Here is a 19,896-nt window from a genome sequence, read left to right on the forward strand (position 1 = left end):
CTATAATTTTTATATTTTTTAGATAAAAAAAAACGAGTTTTGTATGTTAGTATATGACATATATTAGGTTTGATTGACGTATTCAATGGTTTTTAGTCACTTCCTGTTTGACCGGAAATGACTAAATAAAACTTTTGATTTTTAAATGCACCCTCGGTATATTTCTACTTTATTCCAAAAGGAAATGACATTCTTCAACCAAACCAAACCATTCTGAGTAGAATGGCATATCATATGTCAACTTTTGATAGGTATTTATGATTTGATTTTATGATTTGGTATTTTAAATTTTAATCTATAGTGCCAGGGCTGTGTTAAAAATAAACAAATTATAGGGGGAGAAACTTCTGAGACGCACTCGGTATATAGAGCATAAGAAATAGAATTCCAACTTCGACAGTCTCGTTCTGGTATAAGTGATCTTTGAAAACAGTATTTAATTGCAAGCAGTTGCATTATTTTTTTATTATATTTTATTATTAAGAATTTAAGAAAATTTTCCTTTCTTTTTCACAAACAATTACATATTTAGTGCAGAATCAGTATAATGATCAGACAGTTTTGTCGGCTGCAAAATGAGGTTCAGTCAATGTTTGAGATGCATTTCTTTTTGAGAAATTGTTTTTTGTGTGATGGCTCTAATGAGAAAACTCTACGAATTCTACGAAAATTCTACCATTTTCAGTGTATTACTACATATTCAATCCGGAACAATCAAAACCACCAAAAGATTGATATCTTTCCCACTACTATTAATAAATTAATTTAATTAATGAGGCAAACATTTTTAGCAACCGCAACAAAAGTTTTTTTTTTGATAATAAGGATATCAGGATCTTCTTCAGCTTCTTGCGAATGAATATTTGCCGCATATAACTTTAGGGCATATCAGCCATTGATAACAAATAGAGGGTGTGGATAGTAGAAAAAGTGCAATTTTGAGCGGTCAGTCTAAAACTGTTAATTTTGCTGACTCTTGACCCAAAACAGTTTGTTTAGAAATTTATAAAAACGAGAATTATAGAAAGAAGGATTATTTACAAAAAGTTGTTAGCTTTTGAGTTATAAAAATGCCACGAACAAATCCGATTTATATTTTTTTATTTAATTTTGTTTAATATTCTTCCACGAAAATGAATTCGCAAATCCCAGTTTCGGATAGAGCACTCAAAAAACTTTTAGAATAGAAGAAATCAAAACTATCCCAAAGCTTTCGTGCTAAGGATTTTTTTGAGCATAGTTTCAGTAAACTATAATAGGATACATCTAGGATATAGTATAGTGTTTATAATGTTTTGTCAGATATTCTTCCCCATGTGGTGTGGTAATAGATAATGTGTTAATGTGGAAATTGACAGTACCGATTAATTATTGAACTGGATATTCGTTACTATTTGTTTAGATTAGTGTTTTTAAGTATTTTAGTTGCTGTGGTGGCGCCCCTCGTTTCCGGCGCCGCGGGCGGCCGCCCGGGTCATATTATGTTTGTAACCTTAATATTGTAATTTATTTTGAATTGTTTTTCTTTAAACGTGTCTATTGTTGGCCAATTTTAACTTTTGCAATCGATCCATAACATCCCCTATTCATTTCGAAATTCGGTAGCCGGCCTCCTCCGGTGCCCCACGCCGAATAAACGATAATATAAGCGGAGTCCGCCGGTCAGTCCCACAGTGGGGCGCCAGTAATATGGGGCCACCCCGCGGTGCCGATCCAAATATGAATTGTTAATCGGCTCCGGCGACCCGATATTGTTTTCTTGATTGCTTGTTTTCCGATTAGATTGCCTTTGCTGTTTTTCAGTCAAGCGGGGGTGAGAGTAGTTAAATTAGGTTGTGAGGGTGCTGAAACAGGAGGAAGTGGGAACATATTATAATCGTAAATAAATCTAATGCGCTACTTGCACAAATCTCAATTTTCGTTTTGAGAATTTTATTATGCTTTGATTTTATACCTCCTTTTATACAAGGTGTCCCAGAAATAAGTGCAAGTATTTTAACTGGTAGTATAGTTCAACCAAGAAACACGTCTATAAGGTTTTTTTCGCGAATTTTTTTTTTGGAAAATTCGGAATTTTTTGAAACATTTTTTGGATTTTTTTTTAGTTTTTAGGTAAAAAACATAATTTCTTGATAATATAGCAACATGGGCAGTAGATTAAATTTACAAGAAAGAAAATCCAGAAAAGATCCAGTGGTTCTGAAAATTTGAGCAAAAAATCATTTTTTCTTTGGAAATTTTTTGTAAAATAACTCCGTTATTTTGGACTTATCCAGATCTACCACCCCTTAAAATACTTGCACTTATTTCTGGGACACCCTGTATATCCGCATATCCTTTGGGAAAGTGTCCAAATATTATATTTCTGGTAAAGTGTACCAGAAAACACATCTGTAACAAAAAGAAAAGATTTATTCAAGTTCTAAGGAACGAAGAGCGAAGAAAATCTGTGGTCGACGATGATAAGAAGTGATCCAAAGAAGGCCTTACAAAAACAACATGTGTGCATCAGTCTTGTTTAGTAAAGCTTTGATGACAAGACGTATGCAGTCCGGTGTGCCATTTTTTATCTATTTTTTGCAAAAAAACGCGGTTAAAATTTTAATTTTAGTTAATTAATGAATTTTAGTTAATTAATAAAATTTTAATTTTAGTTAATTAATTTTAACCGCGTTTTTTGCAAAAAATAGATAAAAAATGGCACACCCGACTGCGTACGTCTTGTCATCAAAGCTTTACGAAACAAGACTGATACATACAAACAAATTGCACAATTTGGCGCTAAATTTAAAAATGTGACTAAACCATGTAATTATCAATTTCGCCCCCGGTTATCAATTTCACCCCAAACTACGGTACCGTGGAAATGCCTTTTGATTTTTATGACAAATCAACCATATTTTCATGTATTTCATTTTTTTTAAAACAGTATGGAAATTTGAAAAAGTATAAACGGAATTAACCATTTTAGAACAAGCAAAAATGGTTATGAAGAATGCATTTATCTCAAAATGTCAATAATAAAAAAGTTTTTCCACTTGTAAAGGCAATACGAGGACAGCTATACAAGTATATCGAACAAACTATTAGATATAAGTCAACATTTAAAAACAGTGATGAGCAAATACCAGGTGAAGACTAAGAGATTCCCTTGGTCTTAGTCTTGCAGTTAAGAAGTAGTTTTGATCTTGATCTAATAGACAGGGTTCAGTCTTGGTCTTTATCCTGCAGCAAAACTCTTTCAAGTCTTACATTAAAAACTTTTAAGAAAGAAATTATTAGAATTTGTCTGACGAAAATTTTTATTTTTCAGTATATTATAATGAATCAGCATATATTTCTTTAAAATTTAATGCAATAGTCGGGAAAACATTATTTGTAATAAATTAAAACAATAATGTTGAACAAGTAATTTCTTATATGTATCATATAAACGTGAAAAAAATGCAACTCTAGCATGCTTATATAGTCTTGGCCGTGCTGAAGTCTTGCACCAGTGGGTCTTGGTCTTGCATAGCAAATGTAAGTCTTAGTTAAAGTTTCCAAACTGGGATCCCGAAATCCCGATATTAAATCCCGGGATCCTGAAAATTCTGTTCAATATTCGACTTAAGACACTTTAGTCTTTCAAAGATCATATTTTATTTATACTAAGCTGAATGTCAATCTCTAAAAGTTATATTTCCGTGTTTGCTTCAAGGGGAATTGATTTTTTTAACCATTAAATATATGAATGTTTCTTGGTTTTGTCTATTTTAATAAAGCTCTTTTCTCATTTTATTTATGATATATATGTCGCTGCATTTTATTAAGCATTTCTCTAGATTAAATTTCTCATTCTGATAGTCAAACAAGGGATTATAAGTTCTAATCCCGGGATTTCAAAGAGGGATACCGATTCCGAAAATTGGAAACCCTAGTCTTGGTCATGCTTTTTGTACAAGACTAAGACCAAGACCAGTCCCACTCATCACTATTTAAAAGTGATATATGGGAGCGAAACCTGGGTGTCGTACCGCCGACACATGAACGCATTAAACAAGTTGCAACAGAGACACCGTAGACAATTCTTAAGAATCCGGTGGTTCCATCATGTCTCAAACGTATCGGTCCTTGAAAAAGCTAACTGCGAGAGCATTGAAGTCATGGTTACAAAATCCCACTTAAGATGGGCTGGTCATGTATGCAGAATGCAAGAAAACCGCATACCAAAATCTCAGCTTTACACTGAGCTTGTAGACGGTAAGAGGAGGCCGGGTGGACAACTCAAAAGCTACAAGGACATTTTCCACGAAAACTTAAAGGGGATTAACATGCAGAATCATTAGGAAGAAGAAGAGTTCACAATAGAACTCAATGGAGAAGAATTGTAAACTCAGTTAACAGCGACAACCAAAAATTAAAGAGGCAACAGAGCAATGAAATTTTTGAATGTCCGGAGTGGGGTAGGCAAATAACATAACGTATCGGGCTTTTCAGTCACAGAAAAGCTCATGAAAGAAAACGTCTTGCGTGACCATCTTTTGATGCGTGTCGAATACTCGTCAGCGAGTAATGGCAGTATGTATGTAAAAGTGTTGAATGGCGATTTCATTTTTAAATATCTGAGATTTGTAGCATTAAAAAGGTACAACAATGAAGAAATAAATAAATGTTTTCCTTCAAAAAGGCCTTTATAATTAGGGACTATACAAAATTATATTTATAGGATCCAGAAGAAGTTTTATGGATATTTTCGCAGTAAAAAAAATTTCATGGGAAAACTATACTGAAAATTTTCCAAATTGGTTTTTAATAAGCGCGTCGGCACGCGTACCGCTTTCGTCGCCCTTTGCCCTTGTCCCCCATGCCCTATCATTCCGTTCCTTCGTACCGTGCTAATCGCATTAACCACGCCGCACATTCTCACGCCTCATCAACCACGACGTTTTTATCTTAATTTCCACCCTAAATGATGTAGCTCTGTCCTTGTCTGACGCGTGGAAGAGAAACGTGAGGTTTGATCTTTGACTATGTAACACATAGATACGATATTATTTTCGGCATTTTACAAAAAATAATTCAAAGCTTTTTTTTACACATTGAATAAAAATACCAGGGATTGAGCAAATTGTTAATAAAATTAACATGATCATGAAGGTACTTTAAAGGCGGATTTCTACCAAACAGAAAAAAAAATGCGACACATCAGAAATTCTGGCGTTTTCAATAAAAGAGTAACTAGAGTTTCCAAAATCATGAACATTTTGGAGTACGACTATACAAGGTGTTTCAAAAAACCATCTCTCGTGGGGAGATTCCTCATGTAAAAATAAGATTTATTTTTCATATCAGTCAGGTCCGATGGTCCTATTCTGCTTTGTTTCGTAGCTACAGGGTGTTAAAGTTTTAATAATCTTTCGATTTATTATAATTTTCTTCCAAGTAATTGGGTCAAATTTTGAGAGTAAAAGTTACTATAGGGGTTCTACATATTTTAATGCTAAAAAAGTGTCAATAAATTCATCAGGGAAGTACATATGGTTATCACTGGAATATTAAAAAAAAAAAAATATGTGCGCCACTGACTTTTTTCTTTTGATATCAAAATTGTGTAGGCCGTTTATTGCCAATTAAAAGTTATCTCTTGATATTTTGTCGAATTCAGCATCCTTGATGAGATAAACGCAATTTGATTAATCACAATTAATAAAATAAAATTAAAATTAAAATTAATTAATTATATATATTTTAGCTCTAGTTTATTATTAAATATTATTACCATTAGTTATTATTGCTAAATTATAATAAATCGAAAAAATAATAAGATTTTAACATCCTGTAGCTACGAAACAAAGAAAAATCGGACCTATACTGATATGAAAAATAAATCTTATTTTTAAGTGAAAAATCTCCCCACGAGAGATGGTACATGTTTTTTGAAACACCCTGTAAAAAAATTCTAAAATTGACGCAACGTAATTATTTTTTATGTTTTTACAAGTAGTAAATAAATCATAAATGCAAGAATAACTATTAGTTAACTCTAAAAGAATATCATAATTGATTGGTTTACTACCCCTTACGTGTGTTACATCCATACTAATAAAATGTCAATTATTTGATGTTTTTATAAATCACTAAAATTGACAATAATCTCACTGCAATTTAAGTCATAAAACAATGTTTTTCCACATTTATACATTTTTTTGCATAAAACCAATTATAAAATAAATGAGAAATAGCATCAAATTAATGAAATAGCATCAGGGCTTTAAGAAAAGCCAGTATCTGAGACGGCTCCACAGAGGCCAGCTCTCCATCCTCGACATCAGACGTACCAAGGTTCATGGCACGAATGGTCGTCGTCTCGGCGCACTCAGTGATAAGGTGTTCTGGTGTTTCCCCATTTTCCCCACAAAATCTGCATTCGCCGTTGTTTCTCAGTTTCAGCCTACTGAGGTGTTCGTTGAGGAGACAGTGTCCTGATAGAAACCCCGTGACAATCCGAAGATTGTTTTTACTTAAATCAAGGAAAACCTTTTATTTTTCTCGGTCATAAGTTCTAAGAAACTTTTTCGAGAGTCTTAGACCGTTGGAGGACACCCATTCCAAGTTACGGACGGAGTCTTCCAGATTCTTCAGTTCCGCTTTCAGTTGGTTCCCGTTTGGAAAACAGAACGGTTCTGGTCCAGTTAGTGGAGTGTTCGCTCCTTTTCTAGCCAGATCATTTGCTTTTTCATTGCCTTCTATCCCTTGGTGAGCAGGCACCCAGAGTAGGAGGACTTTATTTTCTTTGCCTAATTTGTTGAGCTTCTCCAGGCATTCTTTGACCAACTTCGAATTGATGGTTACTGAGTTGATCGCGTTAAGTGCTGCTTGACTATCGGATAGGATGGCAATTTCCTGTTTTCGATAGTTCCTATCTAAGATAAATTGTACGCATCTTTCGATAGAGCAAATTTCTGCCTGAAGGATTCTGGGGTAGGTGCCCATTGGTTCGGAGTATTCAGTTTTCGGCCCAAATACTCCTATTCCTGCCCCTGCTTTGGTTTTGGATGCATCCGTATACCACATGATGGTATGGTCTTTTATATGCTGAGTAAGCGCCTCTTTCTTCCAATCCTTTTTATTACTCAATACTACAGTGAGGTGTTTCTCAAAGTTGTAAATTCTTGGTATGTCATCCACTGGGAGTTGTAGAAGTGGAATTTTCTGTTTGAGGGTGTTCCAAGTCCCTAACTGCACCTATAAAACAGTGCATTAAAATTGGTCAATATGTTATTTATCTATGTAAGAAAATGGACTAATCTTTCTAAATTTACTAATAAATCATGTTCATGAAAAAATCCAATTTTAGAACATTGGATCAAAGGGTAATTTTTATACAGAGTCATCTAGCCCATCAAAAAGTATCCGTGTATAGTTATCTGTTTAAAAATAAAACAAAGAAATATTTATAACTTCTAAAAAATCATGTACCTAATATCTATTAAAATATTGGTCTCATGTCGCATCGGTCTTCAAACTAAATATTGTAAGAGTGTATCTATAGCTAATGCGTATATAGTCTAGGGGTGCGGAAAATCCTTACCCTCTATTGTAGTGGACCGGCGATTTCCTTGTTTACCCTGATTGAACGGTTAAGTTGATGCGGAACTACCCAACCATTCTTGATTGAATATAAATTAAGACATTTGCTGTGCTAGTTAAAGTTAATGGGATTTCGTTTCGATGATAAAATGAGTTTATTCGGTAGTTTGTATTGAGGGAATGATTGAATCGTGTATGGTATTTATAAAATATTGCCGTTCCATGAATAGTTTTAGATTATTTACCCTTTAATTAAAATTGTGAAATAAGCTAAAAACTAAACTATAACAATATATTTATGGTCTTTTCTATAATAACACAGAGTTCATTTGAATTTCCGTCGATATTTTAGATTCGTGTTCTTTTTGAAAGTTTGTTTTTGTAGTATATATGTTACGGTTAAAGTCCGATGTCCGGTTAATGTCGACAAAGATAATCAGATAGTCGAATGTCTCTGACATGTCTTCAACAAAAATGACGCGAGTTTGCTTCTTATCCACGAAGTTTATAAGATCTATGCATATAATCATTGTTTCGCTTTTTATTTATTTTTTTTAGTGTAGGGGTTGGCCGATAGTTATTAACATCGATGGGAATTTGAAAGGCTAGTTACTATGACGTTTTTTTTTCGTATCTTATATTTATCTTACTTATATGTATCTTACATAAGTGTCGTATAAAATAGAAAATCTCAAGCAAAGTTATGAATGAAATTCTCCCTCTCTTTTACATTTACGCGTTCGTTCTTTTTCTTCATATATCAAGCGGTACCTACAGCATGAATGGTTCCGAAGACGACCCGGGGCACCCGACCGACCGCGTCAGACATAATGTCTACACGTGTTATCATAGGAAAACATCGACAAATCAACACGGAGGGTGAACGGTCGTTGTTCAACCACCGCCCGTTATCGCGCAACACATGTTTACACGATGTTCGTTTTGCCTTTGAGAGCGTACCGAAATACCGATACCAACGAGTACCTGAACAAACAAGGTCGCGGTACTTCTCAGGGCGCTCCGACATTTTTTGATAAATGCCCGAAGAATAGGCGGTGTTGAATTTGAAATTGTAACGGACATTCGGTTTGGGTAACTGTAACAATGATCTATTTTAAATTCACAAGTACTAAATATGCTGGAAGTAAAATATTAAGCCTCATTCAGAAGCTCGAAATTAGTGGAATAAATTGGTGGTTTCAATTAGCGTAGAAGATTGTTCCTCTAATTTCAATGTAAATACTCAGAACGTCAAAATTAGTGGTAGTAATTTCAATTAGTAGACTTTTTCCATTAATTTTACTTGAAAATTTGGGAGTAATGTTGTGGTAATGTCATATTATCCTTTGATTACCGTCAAGAAAAATTGTGGTTATTACTAAAAATTGTATTAATCAATAATGAATATGTAAAAAGTAAAAATAAATATGGAAAAATATGTAAAAATAAAAAAAAACGATTAAAAAAAAAGTCGAATTGACTAGGATTCGAACCTGCCTTACTACGGCTCCAACGTCATAGCAGCGTAAAGTCCTAACGCTTTAACCACTTGGCCGCCGAGGACTTGAAAGATTCTATATAAAGTTCTTACTTAAAAGATAATGTTTAGTGAAAGTACTTTATTATTTATAAACCTTTATTTAATCCTGTTTTTAGTATTTGTTCTTATAGCGGCAACATAGATACATTACCTGTGAAAATTTCAACTGTCTATCTATACCGGTTCATAAGATAGACCTTTGTGACAGACGGACGGACGGACGGACAGCGAAGTCTTAGTAGGTAATAGGTTTCCCGTTTTTACCCTTTGGGTACTGAACCCTAAAAACACAATTAAAATTTATAGATTATCCTAGCAACAACTTGCGTTAGTTAGTTATATCCATAAAGAAAGCCTAATTTAGCTTATAAAACAATCAGCTTTCTATTTGTAACTACAATGTCTCTTTACAGAAGATAATAAGACCAAAATGACATTTCTCACAAATTTTCATATATAATTAGAGAGTTAAAAGTTTGATAACGTTTTGTACTAATTGAAAAAGCCTACCACTAATTTTAACGTTGTGAATGCTTACATTGAAATTAAAGGAACAAACTTCTACGCTAATTGATTTAAATTTATAAAGTTTGTCCCATGAGTTGGGGGTGATTTTGACAGGCGACATCCAAAAAATGGCAGAAAATACAAATTGTCATATTATTAAGAACCTATCATATTAATCATACAACTATCACTATTATTAAGAATCAGTTTTTTATAGTTTTAAGTATCATCTTACTTTTTTTTTTGTGTACTAAAATCTGTACTTATTTGGACGTTGTGATACAATTGTTTTATCAATGTAATACAAAAATTTTGGGGGATAAAACGTACGAAGAAGATTGCGAAACTGTTATATGATGTTTTTTTGCGAATATGTATACTTTATCTCTTTGGTGGCGTTTTCTGGGTTTCTGGGGTTTTGCACGAGACAATGTTGCCGATGAATGTTTTGAGGCCGAAGAAGAAGGTTGGCCGATGATGAAGAATTACTTGATCCAGTGACTCTGCTTTTGTTCACCCTGGACATCTCACTTCTGTAATTTTAACGCTGCTTTTTACTCACTTTCTTCCTTGCGTTGTAACAGTGTTATGGTTAAGTTTATCTTCAAAATTCAGTTTCAGAGAGCTGCCTATAATTGTTTGATGGGTGATCCGAACTGTATTCCGGAAACTTCGGCAGCATATTCTACCGATCAAAATAAGTAAAAAGTTCGTATAAATGTATGTCCTAAAATGCTTAGTTTCGAAGATACAGGGTATAGGAATTTCATTTTTATTTCGATTTTTTCCAAATAATTTCTGAAGTAACGTCAATATTTGGATGAAAATTGGTATCTGGGAGTTTTGTGACACGAGAAATTTGATTTTGATGTCAAAATTACTCCTATTCCTAGGGGGCGCCACCTACATGTGTTTTAACTGTTTTGAAGAGTAATAACTTTTCGACCGCACCTGTATAAAACCACTGACTAAAAAAATATACATTTCCATGACTTTTTATGTAAAAAATGTCTCTTGGTAAAAATCGCTAGGAGCAACCCTCCTCAAGATATTTAGAATGGAAATAGTCAATACATATCATTATTGACACAGAATAAGCACACGTTGAGTATAGTTATTTGACTGAAATAAATTTATTTAAATTTGCCTGAGTAATAAATTTTTATTTTTCTAAATTAATCATAAGTTTTTCTGCGAAAAAATGATGATTAAACAGTTTCTTTTGAACTTTTGACACAAAAAGATTTCAAATTTATGATTTCAGTCTAATAACTATTTAGTCAACATGTTTTGCCGTTCAACAAGTGCCGTACAGTGGAGTCTCTACTCTTTCTGCGGCAAACGCATAAAACACTCACTTTCTCTAATATACAGGGTGTTCCAGAAGAATACAGGGTGTTCCAGGGTGTTTATTGCATAATAAACACCCTGTATATTATTGCATTTTTGGCTTCCTTTCGGACTTTACATAATTCTAAGATATAAGTAAATGTATTTTGATAGTTTCAGAGATATTAAAAAATAAATCAACATTTTTCAACCCTTCTTAAAAAAAATATTAAAAATACAAGAACGGTTCTGAAATCAAAACTATATTAGATATTTACTTTAGATGGCATGTTCTTACTCTGCTATAAATATGGTAATCGTAAATCATACAGGATGTTCAATATTTTACGCCAAACTTTGAAAAATATTAAATAATTTTTCTTCGTTTTTTTTTAAATGGAACACCCTGTATATTACTTTTTTATTAAATGGAGAATTAAAAAATGAACATTTTTTGTATTTAAAGTATTTCTAAATTTTTAATAGTTTTCCTGATACACGCAGTATTATTTCATATGGCGCTTTCAATGGTAAAATACGAGAGAAAAATCATTGGGTGGCTTTGATGAAAATTTACTGTGGAAAATGCCATAATATGAAATACAAAACCGGGAATATCTGCGAAACAGTTAAACATTTTGAAATACTCTCAATACAAAAAATGTTACTCTCAAATACAAAAATTTTTTAATTCTCCATCTATTGAAAAAATAATATACAGGGTGTCCCATTTAAAAAAAAACGAAAAAAAATTATTGTATATTTTAGAGAGTTTGGCGTAGAATTTTGAACATCCTGTAGGATTTACGATTACCATATTTATAGCAAAGTAAGAACAGACCATATAGAGTAAATATCTAATATAGTTTTGATTTCAGGACAGTTCTTGTATTATTAATAATTTTTTTAAGGAACGCTGAAAAATATATAATTTTTATTTATTTAATAATATCTCTGAAATTATCGAAACATATTTACTCATGTCTAAAGAGACCTGAAAGGAAGCCAAAAATGCAATAATATACAGGGTGTTCCATTTAAAAAAAAATCATCCCGATCCACTTACACTTTTTTGAGTCACCCTATAGAAGTTAAAATATTTTCCTGAAATACATCCTAGTACATAATTTAGGTTTGCACTTTTGTATTAAAAGTTTAAAAATAAAAAGTAATAACAACTTAGTAAGAATTTAATTATAAAAAAAATAAAGAATAACATTCCCAACAAGTGGTGATACGAGTCAAATAGAGAACTACAACATTTGGTGGCAGCGACTACAAGATTGGTGACGACGGTGGTCCAATCCAGGATCACGACATTATGTAGCATGAGTTAGGCTTCTTGTTTCAATTCAAATTCAGTAAATGTATTATTAATTGACATCTCAATAATCGTTATAAACAATTTTCAATGCGTCTATAAATCACACCATCCGCATCCCCCCATCCATTCCTTATCCCTTACTCTTCCGTCTCATCTAAATCAATTTATCGCCCCCTCCAGTTCTTCGCTACATTTAAATAATGAAATATCGAAAAATCGGCGCGATATTTCAACGCGAGCCTCCTTCTTTCTCCCACCCCCCTCGTCATCTTCCATTACCGACGTTTCGGAGGGGTCGTCTCCCCCCTCCCAGGCTGCGCTCCCCTTCGCTTGTCGGTGGCCAACGACCCGTCTAATTGCGGCAGCGATATGAAGATCGACGAGCCGCCCCATTGGCCGCCCCCAAAACAGCCACCCCCTCCACTTTCCCTTGGTGTGTGTGAGGGGGGCGGAGGTGCGGCGTTATTTGGAAACGAAAACGCGGAGGGAAAACGAGATAGGGGAGATGGGAAAAACAGGGGAGTTTCTTTTATTTCGGTGTCGGGAGGGTTTTGAATTTGATCGGTGGGGAGAGTGGGTTATTTCGAGGAAGTTATGAAAAGTTCTAAAATGATGCTGTGTTTCTTATTTTGCTTTTTTTTATTATGTTTTTTATTATTATCCAGTGTCAGACAAAACGTTTTTAATTCAACCAATCCATACACTGAACTAAAAATCGACATAAATATAATGAAAAAGTTTATTAATATAATGAATTAAATAATTAATTTTGAGCCGATGAACGATTTCATTGGCACAATGAAGAGTAATTCATTAACTCTATGAAATTTAAGTTCGTTAAATCAATGAACAGTGTTCATTAATTTGAAGAACACATTCATTGATACAATGAACAGATTTCATTAATATAATGTACCTAAATCCTTATATTAATGAACCGTATCATTAATACAATTAAATTTATTTCATTATATTAATGAACCGTTATCATTAATAAAATGAAATAATTTCATAACCTATTTAGTTATACATTTAAAAGTCGACACTATTAGTAACTCTTGTTATACCATATAATCGATGATAAAGATCGCTGTCATTGATATGAAATTTTAATGTCATTGATAGTAATTTCCCAGTCAACTACCTAAAATAATTCTACTATAAATAGATTTCCATTTGAACAAGCCCTTAGCTACAAAGCTAACAAAATTACCAATAGTGCCGACTTACTTACGAGCACAGTAAATTTTTCCATTAGGGCAATAAAAAACAAGTGCAATAAACTAAAAAAAATTAAAAAAATCGAATCGACGAAGAGAATAGTAATGTTATTATTAATTTTAGGGTAAATTATAATAAGAAAATTAATTTACCAGTCGATATCCTGAGGGATTTCTATAAAAAGGCCATTTCTTCATTATATTAGCTGTATCCTTAGACTTGATAACGTCTAGACGAATTTGCAACAGGCTTTCCAAGTCGGATCAAGTGGGTCCGATGTTAAATTGTCGAATTTGAGGTCTTGAAGGCAGGTCTCAACATATTCTTCCGGTTATAAAAGACGTATATAAAAATAATTAAAATGCCAAATATTAAAAGAACATTCGAATTTACCATAATCAGTTCCATGCCTCGACTTGTTACTATGTTTTTCTTCTTTTTGTTTTTTATCTTCTGAAACATATTTGGAAACCGCTGTTTTAATGAATACCCACACCAGAGATCTCACACAGCGGAATTTGATTTGACAACACAATAAATTAACTACAATACGATAGGACTTTTATTTAAAATATTGAAGAGAACACTTACCGCTCTAATGAAACTAAGGCCTCACTGAATAACTCAACCACACAGACGTTATTAAAGTGCCAAAGTAACCGACCAACATGGCGGACATTTAAGCCCTAATATTTTATTCATGATATTAATAACCGCGTACATTAATATAATGTATTTAGTACATTAATATAATGAATATGTGTTCATTAAAGTTTCAGCATTAAAACAAAGAACGCATTCATTTGGACAATGAACGCGTTCTAAATCAGGCATCGATCTATGATTAACAAATCATTAATATAATGAAAAAAATCATTGTCCCAATGAAAGAACAGTTAATAATCAATGTTCATTAATATTATGAACAATATTTTTTTCAGTGTTTTTTCTTAAAAACGATAAGAAAAATAGTATTAGTATTAATATACTATATCGTTGATACAATGCATACTACTTTTACAAACGTCACAAATAAATTTTTAAATTTCGAACCTCTTTGAAAAAATCGAATGATAATAAGCCAAAAAACTGCAGGTTTATTTTAAAGCGTTTTTCAACGTGACGGAGTCAGTACCTCAAAAGGAAAAACCGGAACCCTTATAAGATCACTTTGTTGTCTGTTCGTCTGTCTGTCTGTCTGACAAGACCCTTTACTTCGGGAACGCGTGGAGATATTGAGTTGAAATTAAAACCATATACTCAGTTATACAGTCCCTTGAAGCTGCGAAAAAATGTCTAAGCAAAAGAGCTTTCTAAGCAAAAAAACTTCTAAGTTAACGAAAAAAAAAGATTAGTCCGTTTTTGCCGCAATCGATCGCCGGGAATCGAATTTTATAGGGTATTTTTCGTTGACCTAGAACTATGAAATTTGACAATACCGTCTTATACAACAAGTATAGGAAAAAATACATTTGTAAATAAATCACAAAAAATAGGGTCTTTATGCAAGGAACGGAATTTTAAATTGAGTTAACAATAGTAATATATTAGTATAGTAATGACAATAGTAAACACTGCTGCGTTAACCAAATGATGATCAACTTGTGAGCAGTAGCTGCATTCAGCAGACGTCCTCGATTAGTAATCGATTACTGATCATGTGCTGAACGCACCTGAAAATTTGACTAATCACCGATTGGTAATCGAAGGCCATTTTTGCAATCGTTAAAACAAAATTATTAGTGTAAAAATTAAAAAACGGTATAAATGAAAACGATATAATTAAATGAAGTAAATAAAAAAGCCAAAAATCACGTCAAAAAATAAATAAAAACTAGGGCTCTCTCCCATTAATCGTAGAATTTAAAGAAAGATATTCAGATTTGCCGATTCCCAATAAGATTCCATCTGCTGAATGCAGCCAGTGTTTCATTAATAAACAAATTTGCCTAACGGACAAAAAAATGCTTGACGTTTCAGGAATTATATCTCTTCCCGTCGTCGGAAGAAAAAAAAACACAAAGAACAAAGAGGAAAACTATTTAAAATATCTAAATACTCTTCAAGAACATTTATTTTTTTCCAACAGATACGTCTTGTGCCAGTATTCGTTATGTTTATTAAAATAAAAAAGCCGATAGCTCTATATTACCAATATTACTAACCTCTACAGCTGCCTGAGCAATACATTTATTTTTATTAGATTATATTAAAAAAGCCTCTTTTATTTTTCGTTTAGAGTCTATCGCTTCTTTCATAATAATTTTGAAAATCTTCTTTTCTTAAATAATCTTTATGTTTTTTAATTCGAACATTTAAGGGTCTATATGTTTCACTAATATATAAAATTTATCACATTCATACGGTATTTTGTATATTACATTTTTTGTTTGTTGTCTAGTGTTCATTGGTTTAGTGGTGGTTTAAAATGAATCTAAGCGTATTTTGTGTTTGAAGGATGTTCGTTTTTTATTTTATTTTTGTATCAAGTTGGTCTCCGTTGGATGAACGCATGCAGGGTTTGCAAAAAATAACTATTTTATTTTTAAATTTTCTTACATTACAAATAGCGAAATAGCCATAATACTTTTTTGGAGAGAAGAATCCGCCACAGAAGTATAGACATTTCTTAAACTGATTTTTATTTTTTTATGATTTATAATTTTCGATTTATGACGAAGAATGAAAAAAAACTACTGCATGTACCAGATGTAGCTAAAAATTTGTACGGAACCCTCAGTGGGCGAGCCCGACTTGCACTTGTCCCTTTTTTATATCTTGGATATCTTCATTTTGTACACTCTGGTGTATCTATTTATTTTACCTATTTGTCTGATCTTCTTACTTTATGACCGACCCCAAAGAGTCTAAATCCGGCTGCACTACTCCAAACGCATCAACTTCGGGCACCGTCCGTGATAAATCATTTCCTACACGTCGATTTGGCGCTAGAATAGCGTCGGGGGTGCATGTCGTCGCCGACACGACCCGCTTTAATTCGAATCGGCACGTGCAAATACCCGAATAATTGAAAAGTTGGCCGGGCCAGTTCATTTTGCGGCGCGGGCCGTGATTGATGACCGCCATTTCCAACGCTTAATGAAAAGTTTAACATAATAATAAACGGAAAATATACATCGCTGTCGGTCGTATAAGCGACGGGGAGTTTATCGAATGGCTAGTGAAATATGACAACGTTGGTCGGGATGAAAAATAAGTATCGAAAGAATACTGTTGTTATAAGGTGATTTTTTTCACAGTTAACCCGCCCATGAATTTTTATTTAGTGCTGCTTTTAAACTTCAGTTTCAGTTTCGACTGCCAGAGTCGACTCTACAGGGTGGTCCGAAATGTATTTCGTAAACTTCGGCTGCATATTCTCCAAATAAAAATAAGTAAAAAGGTTCGTATTAATGTTTGTCCTAAAATGCTTAGTTTCGGAAATACAGGGTGTAGAAGTTTCATTTTTATTTCGATTTTTTACAAATAATTTCTGAAGAAACGTCAATATTTGGATGAAAATTGGTGTCTGGGAGTTTTTTGACATGATAAAATTTAATTTTGATGTCAATATGACTTCTACTTGTAGAGGGCGCCACTTACATATTCTTTAACTTGTTTGAAGAGCAATAACTTTTCGTCCGTACTTGTATAAAACTACTGAGCAAAATATACATTTACGACGTTTTTTACGTAAAAATAATCTCTTGTTAAAAATCGCTACGAGTAATGGTTCTCGAGATATTTGGAATCGAAATTATCAATACCTGTCACCATTGTCAAATTAAATATGTTGACTAAATAGTTATTACATTGAAATCATAAATTTGAAATGTTTTTGTGCAAAAAGTTCAATTGAAACTGTTTTATGATCATTTTTCATAGAAAACTTTATGATTAATTTAGAAACAAAAAAAAAGTTCCCAAATTTATCATTTCAGTCAAATAACTATACTATCTACTCGACATGTTTATTGTTTGTCAATAACGACATGTTGGCATTTCCATTGACTATTTCCATTCTAAATACTTGATAACGGTTGCTCGTAGCGATTTTTATCAAGATACATTTTTTACGTAAAGAATCATGGAAATGGATATTTTTTCACTCATCAGTTTTATACAGGTACGGACGAAAAGTTATTACTCTACAAAACGGTTAAAACACATGTAGGTGGCGCCCCCTACAAATAGGAGTCATATTGACATGAAAATCAAATTTCTAATATCAAATAACTCACAAATACCAATTTTCATCCAAATATTGATGTTATTTCAGAAATTATTTGGAAAAAATCAAAATAAAAATGGAATTTTTAGACCCTGTATCTCCGAAACTAAGCATTTTAGAACATACATTTATATGAACTTTTTTACTTATTTTTATCTGCAGAATATGCTGCCAAAGTTTCGGGAATACAGTTCGGACCATCCTGTATATCCCGCTCCATATCAGCGACACCTTGACGCAAGTATTGAGTGGTCGGTTGATGTCGATATAAAAGGATATTTTTCCTAATAAAATATAACCTAGATACAAAATTTATAGAATTAAACTACATTAATTATTATGTACCAAAATTGGGAGACAATCGAGTAAATATAGCAGAATAAATTAAAGCACTGATTTAAGATCAAAACAGAAACTAAACCAATAACCCAAATTCGCTTAACTATTACTTACCATATCGGTTAAATAATCTCTTGCCATTAAATTATATTAAAATTACGGAAATATTTTAGACTTATCCATATCTAAACTAATTATATTGTTTCAGGTGTGGTTCAAAAACCGGAGAGCCAAATGGAGGAAACGCGAACGCAACGCAATGAACGCCATGAACGCGGCGGCCGACTTCAAAACCGGCTTCAGCACCCAATTCAACGGACTCATGCCCACCATCAGTGACGACAGCTTCTACTCCTACTCCACCTACAACAACTGGGCAGCCAAAGTCCCCAGTCCCCTCAGCACCAAGCCCTTCTGGCCAGTGGTACCATCCAACCACCACCAAAGCCCTGTAAACTGTTTCAATTCTGCCACATCAGTTGCTGCTGCCTCTATGGGTGGTGCAGCTAGTTCCATGTTGCCCGGAGCTATGGGTACGGGACTTACGAGCACACCCGGAGCAGTTTCAGCTCAACCCTGTCCTTATACGACTCCAGCTAATCCTTATAGTATGTATCATCACCGATCAGCTGCGGAACCTTGTACGGCAATGTCATCCAGTATAGCCTCGCTGAGGCTGAAAGCGAAACAGCACACGGGATTCGTGGGTTATTCGAGTGTGAGTCCTGTGAGGTCATCTTCGGCAGGATTGCAGGCCTGTCAATATGCAGGAAGTGGGATAGGAGTGGGGGAGAGGCCTGGCTGAGACGAGGAAGAGGCCCTTGGGGGCCATCAGCTCAAACACGAGGACCAGGACGATTGATAAATAATGTCTGTTGATTTATTTTGTTGAGTGATTAGTCGGAGTTCGTGATATATAAGAACGGCTCGATCATGGATTTTTTCGGTTTCTGTCGTTCGAGTTCAAGCTTTAAAAAACAATCGGACTTCAGGTCCAGTTCAGTAACAAAAATTGGAATTTTTGTGAGTTTAGAAAGAAAACTGAGTATCTAATCAATGAGGAACACATGAGGAACATAATGAATATATTAACAATTTACGCTAATCGTACAGATATTCATAAAAATACGAAGTTTTTTATTTAATATATTCTTACGCAAATTATCACAAGAAGTTGGTAAAACAATATTAAGGTACGTCCACAGTTTTTACCATCTTAACCATCTTAACCATCTTAAGTTAAAATCGATTAATTTTTAATAATTTTGTAGTAAAAATAAGTAAATAGTTTGAATTGTACAGAAGACCTTTATTGGAAGCTTAAAAATGGGCCGAGATGGTTACATTAAGTTTGGGGGAGCAGGTGAGTTGAATTGGTTTCAAAAGGGGTAGCTGTGATAAAACTGTTGAGCGGGTGAAGTAGGCAAGCGACAAAAGGAAAGAATTATTCATTCCGGTAAAAGCAGTTTAAGGGTTGATTCTCACTATGCCTTCCGTATCATCTACCTTCCGTTTACATAAAATATTATACCGTATGATCGAGAAAAAACGGCGTCAACGATGGCTATGAAGTGAAGATCGCTGTCATTTTATATGTAAAATTATATGGGAAATGTCATCGATCGTCATGTCCCAGCCAACTGGACGCCGTTTTTTTTCGATCATACGGTATCATGTAAATGAATAGAACAAACAATGCACACTATCCGTTCCGTTTCCTTTCCGTTCCATATCCTTTTCTTCCATACATTTTTTGGCGGACGGACTGAGGCGTATCGGAAACAGTGTTGTCAAGTTCTTACATTTGTACCAGCTCTGTTAACATTTTGCTGA

General features: G+C 33.7%; 1 protein-coding gene across 2 annotated transcripts in view; it reads left to right on the plus strand.

Annotated features, from left to right (window-relative positions):
- Window positions 1–19,638, plus strand: part of LOC115880060 (pituitary homeobox homolog Ptx1) — a 139,780-nt gene extending 120,142 nt beyond the window's left edge. For both annotated transcript variants that reach the window (XM_030897182.1, XM_030897183.1), the window contains exon 5: window positions 18,272–19,638. In XM_030897182.1, the coding sequence (XP_030753042.1) occupies window positions 18,272–18,868 (597 nt within the window). In that variant the 3' untranslated portion in view covers window positions 18,869–19,638. The remainder of the gene's footprint in view (window positions 1–18,271) is intronic.
- Window positions 19,639–19,896: the final 258 nt, after the last annotated feature.

This window comes from Sitophilus oryzae, unplaced genomic scaffold, assembly GCF_002938485.1.
Source record: "Sitophilus oryzae breed Bouriz unplaced genomic scaffold, Soryzae_2.0 scaffold_1614_pilon_pilon, whole genome shotgun sequence".
NCBI lineage: Eukaryota > Metazoa > Arthropoda > Insecta > Coleoptera > Curculionidae > Sitophilus > Sitophilus oryzae.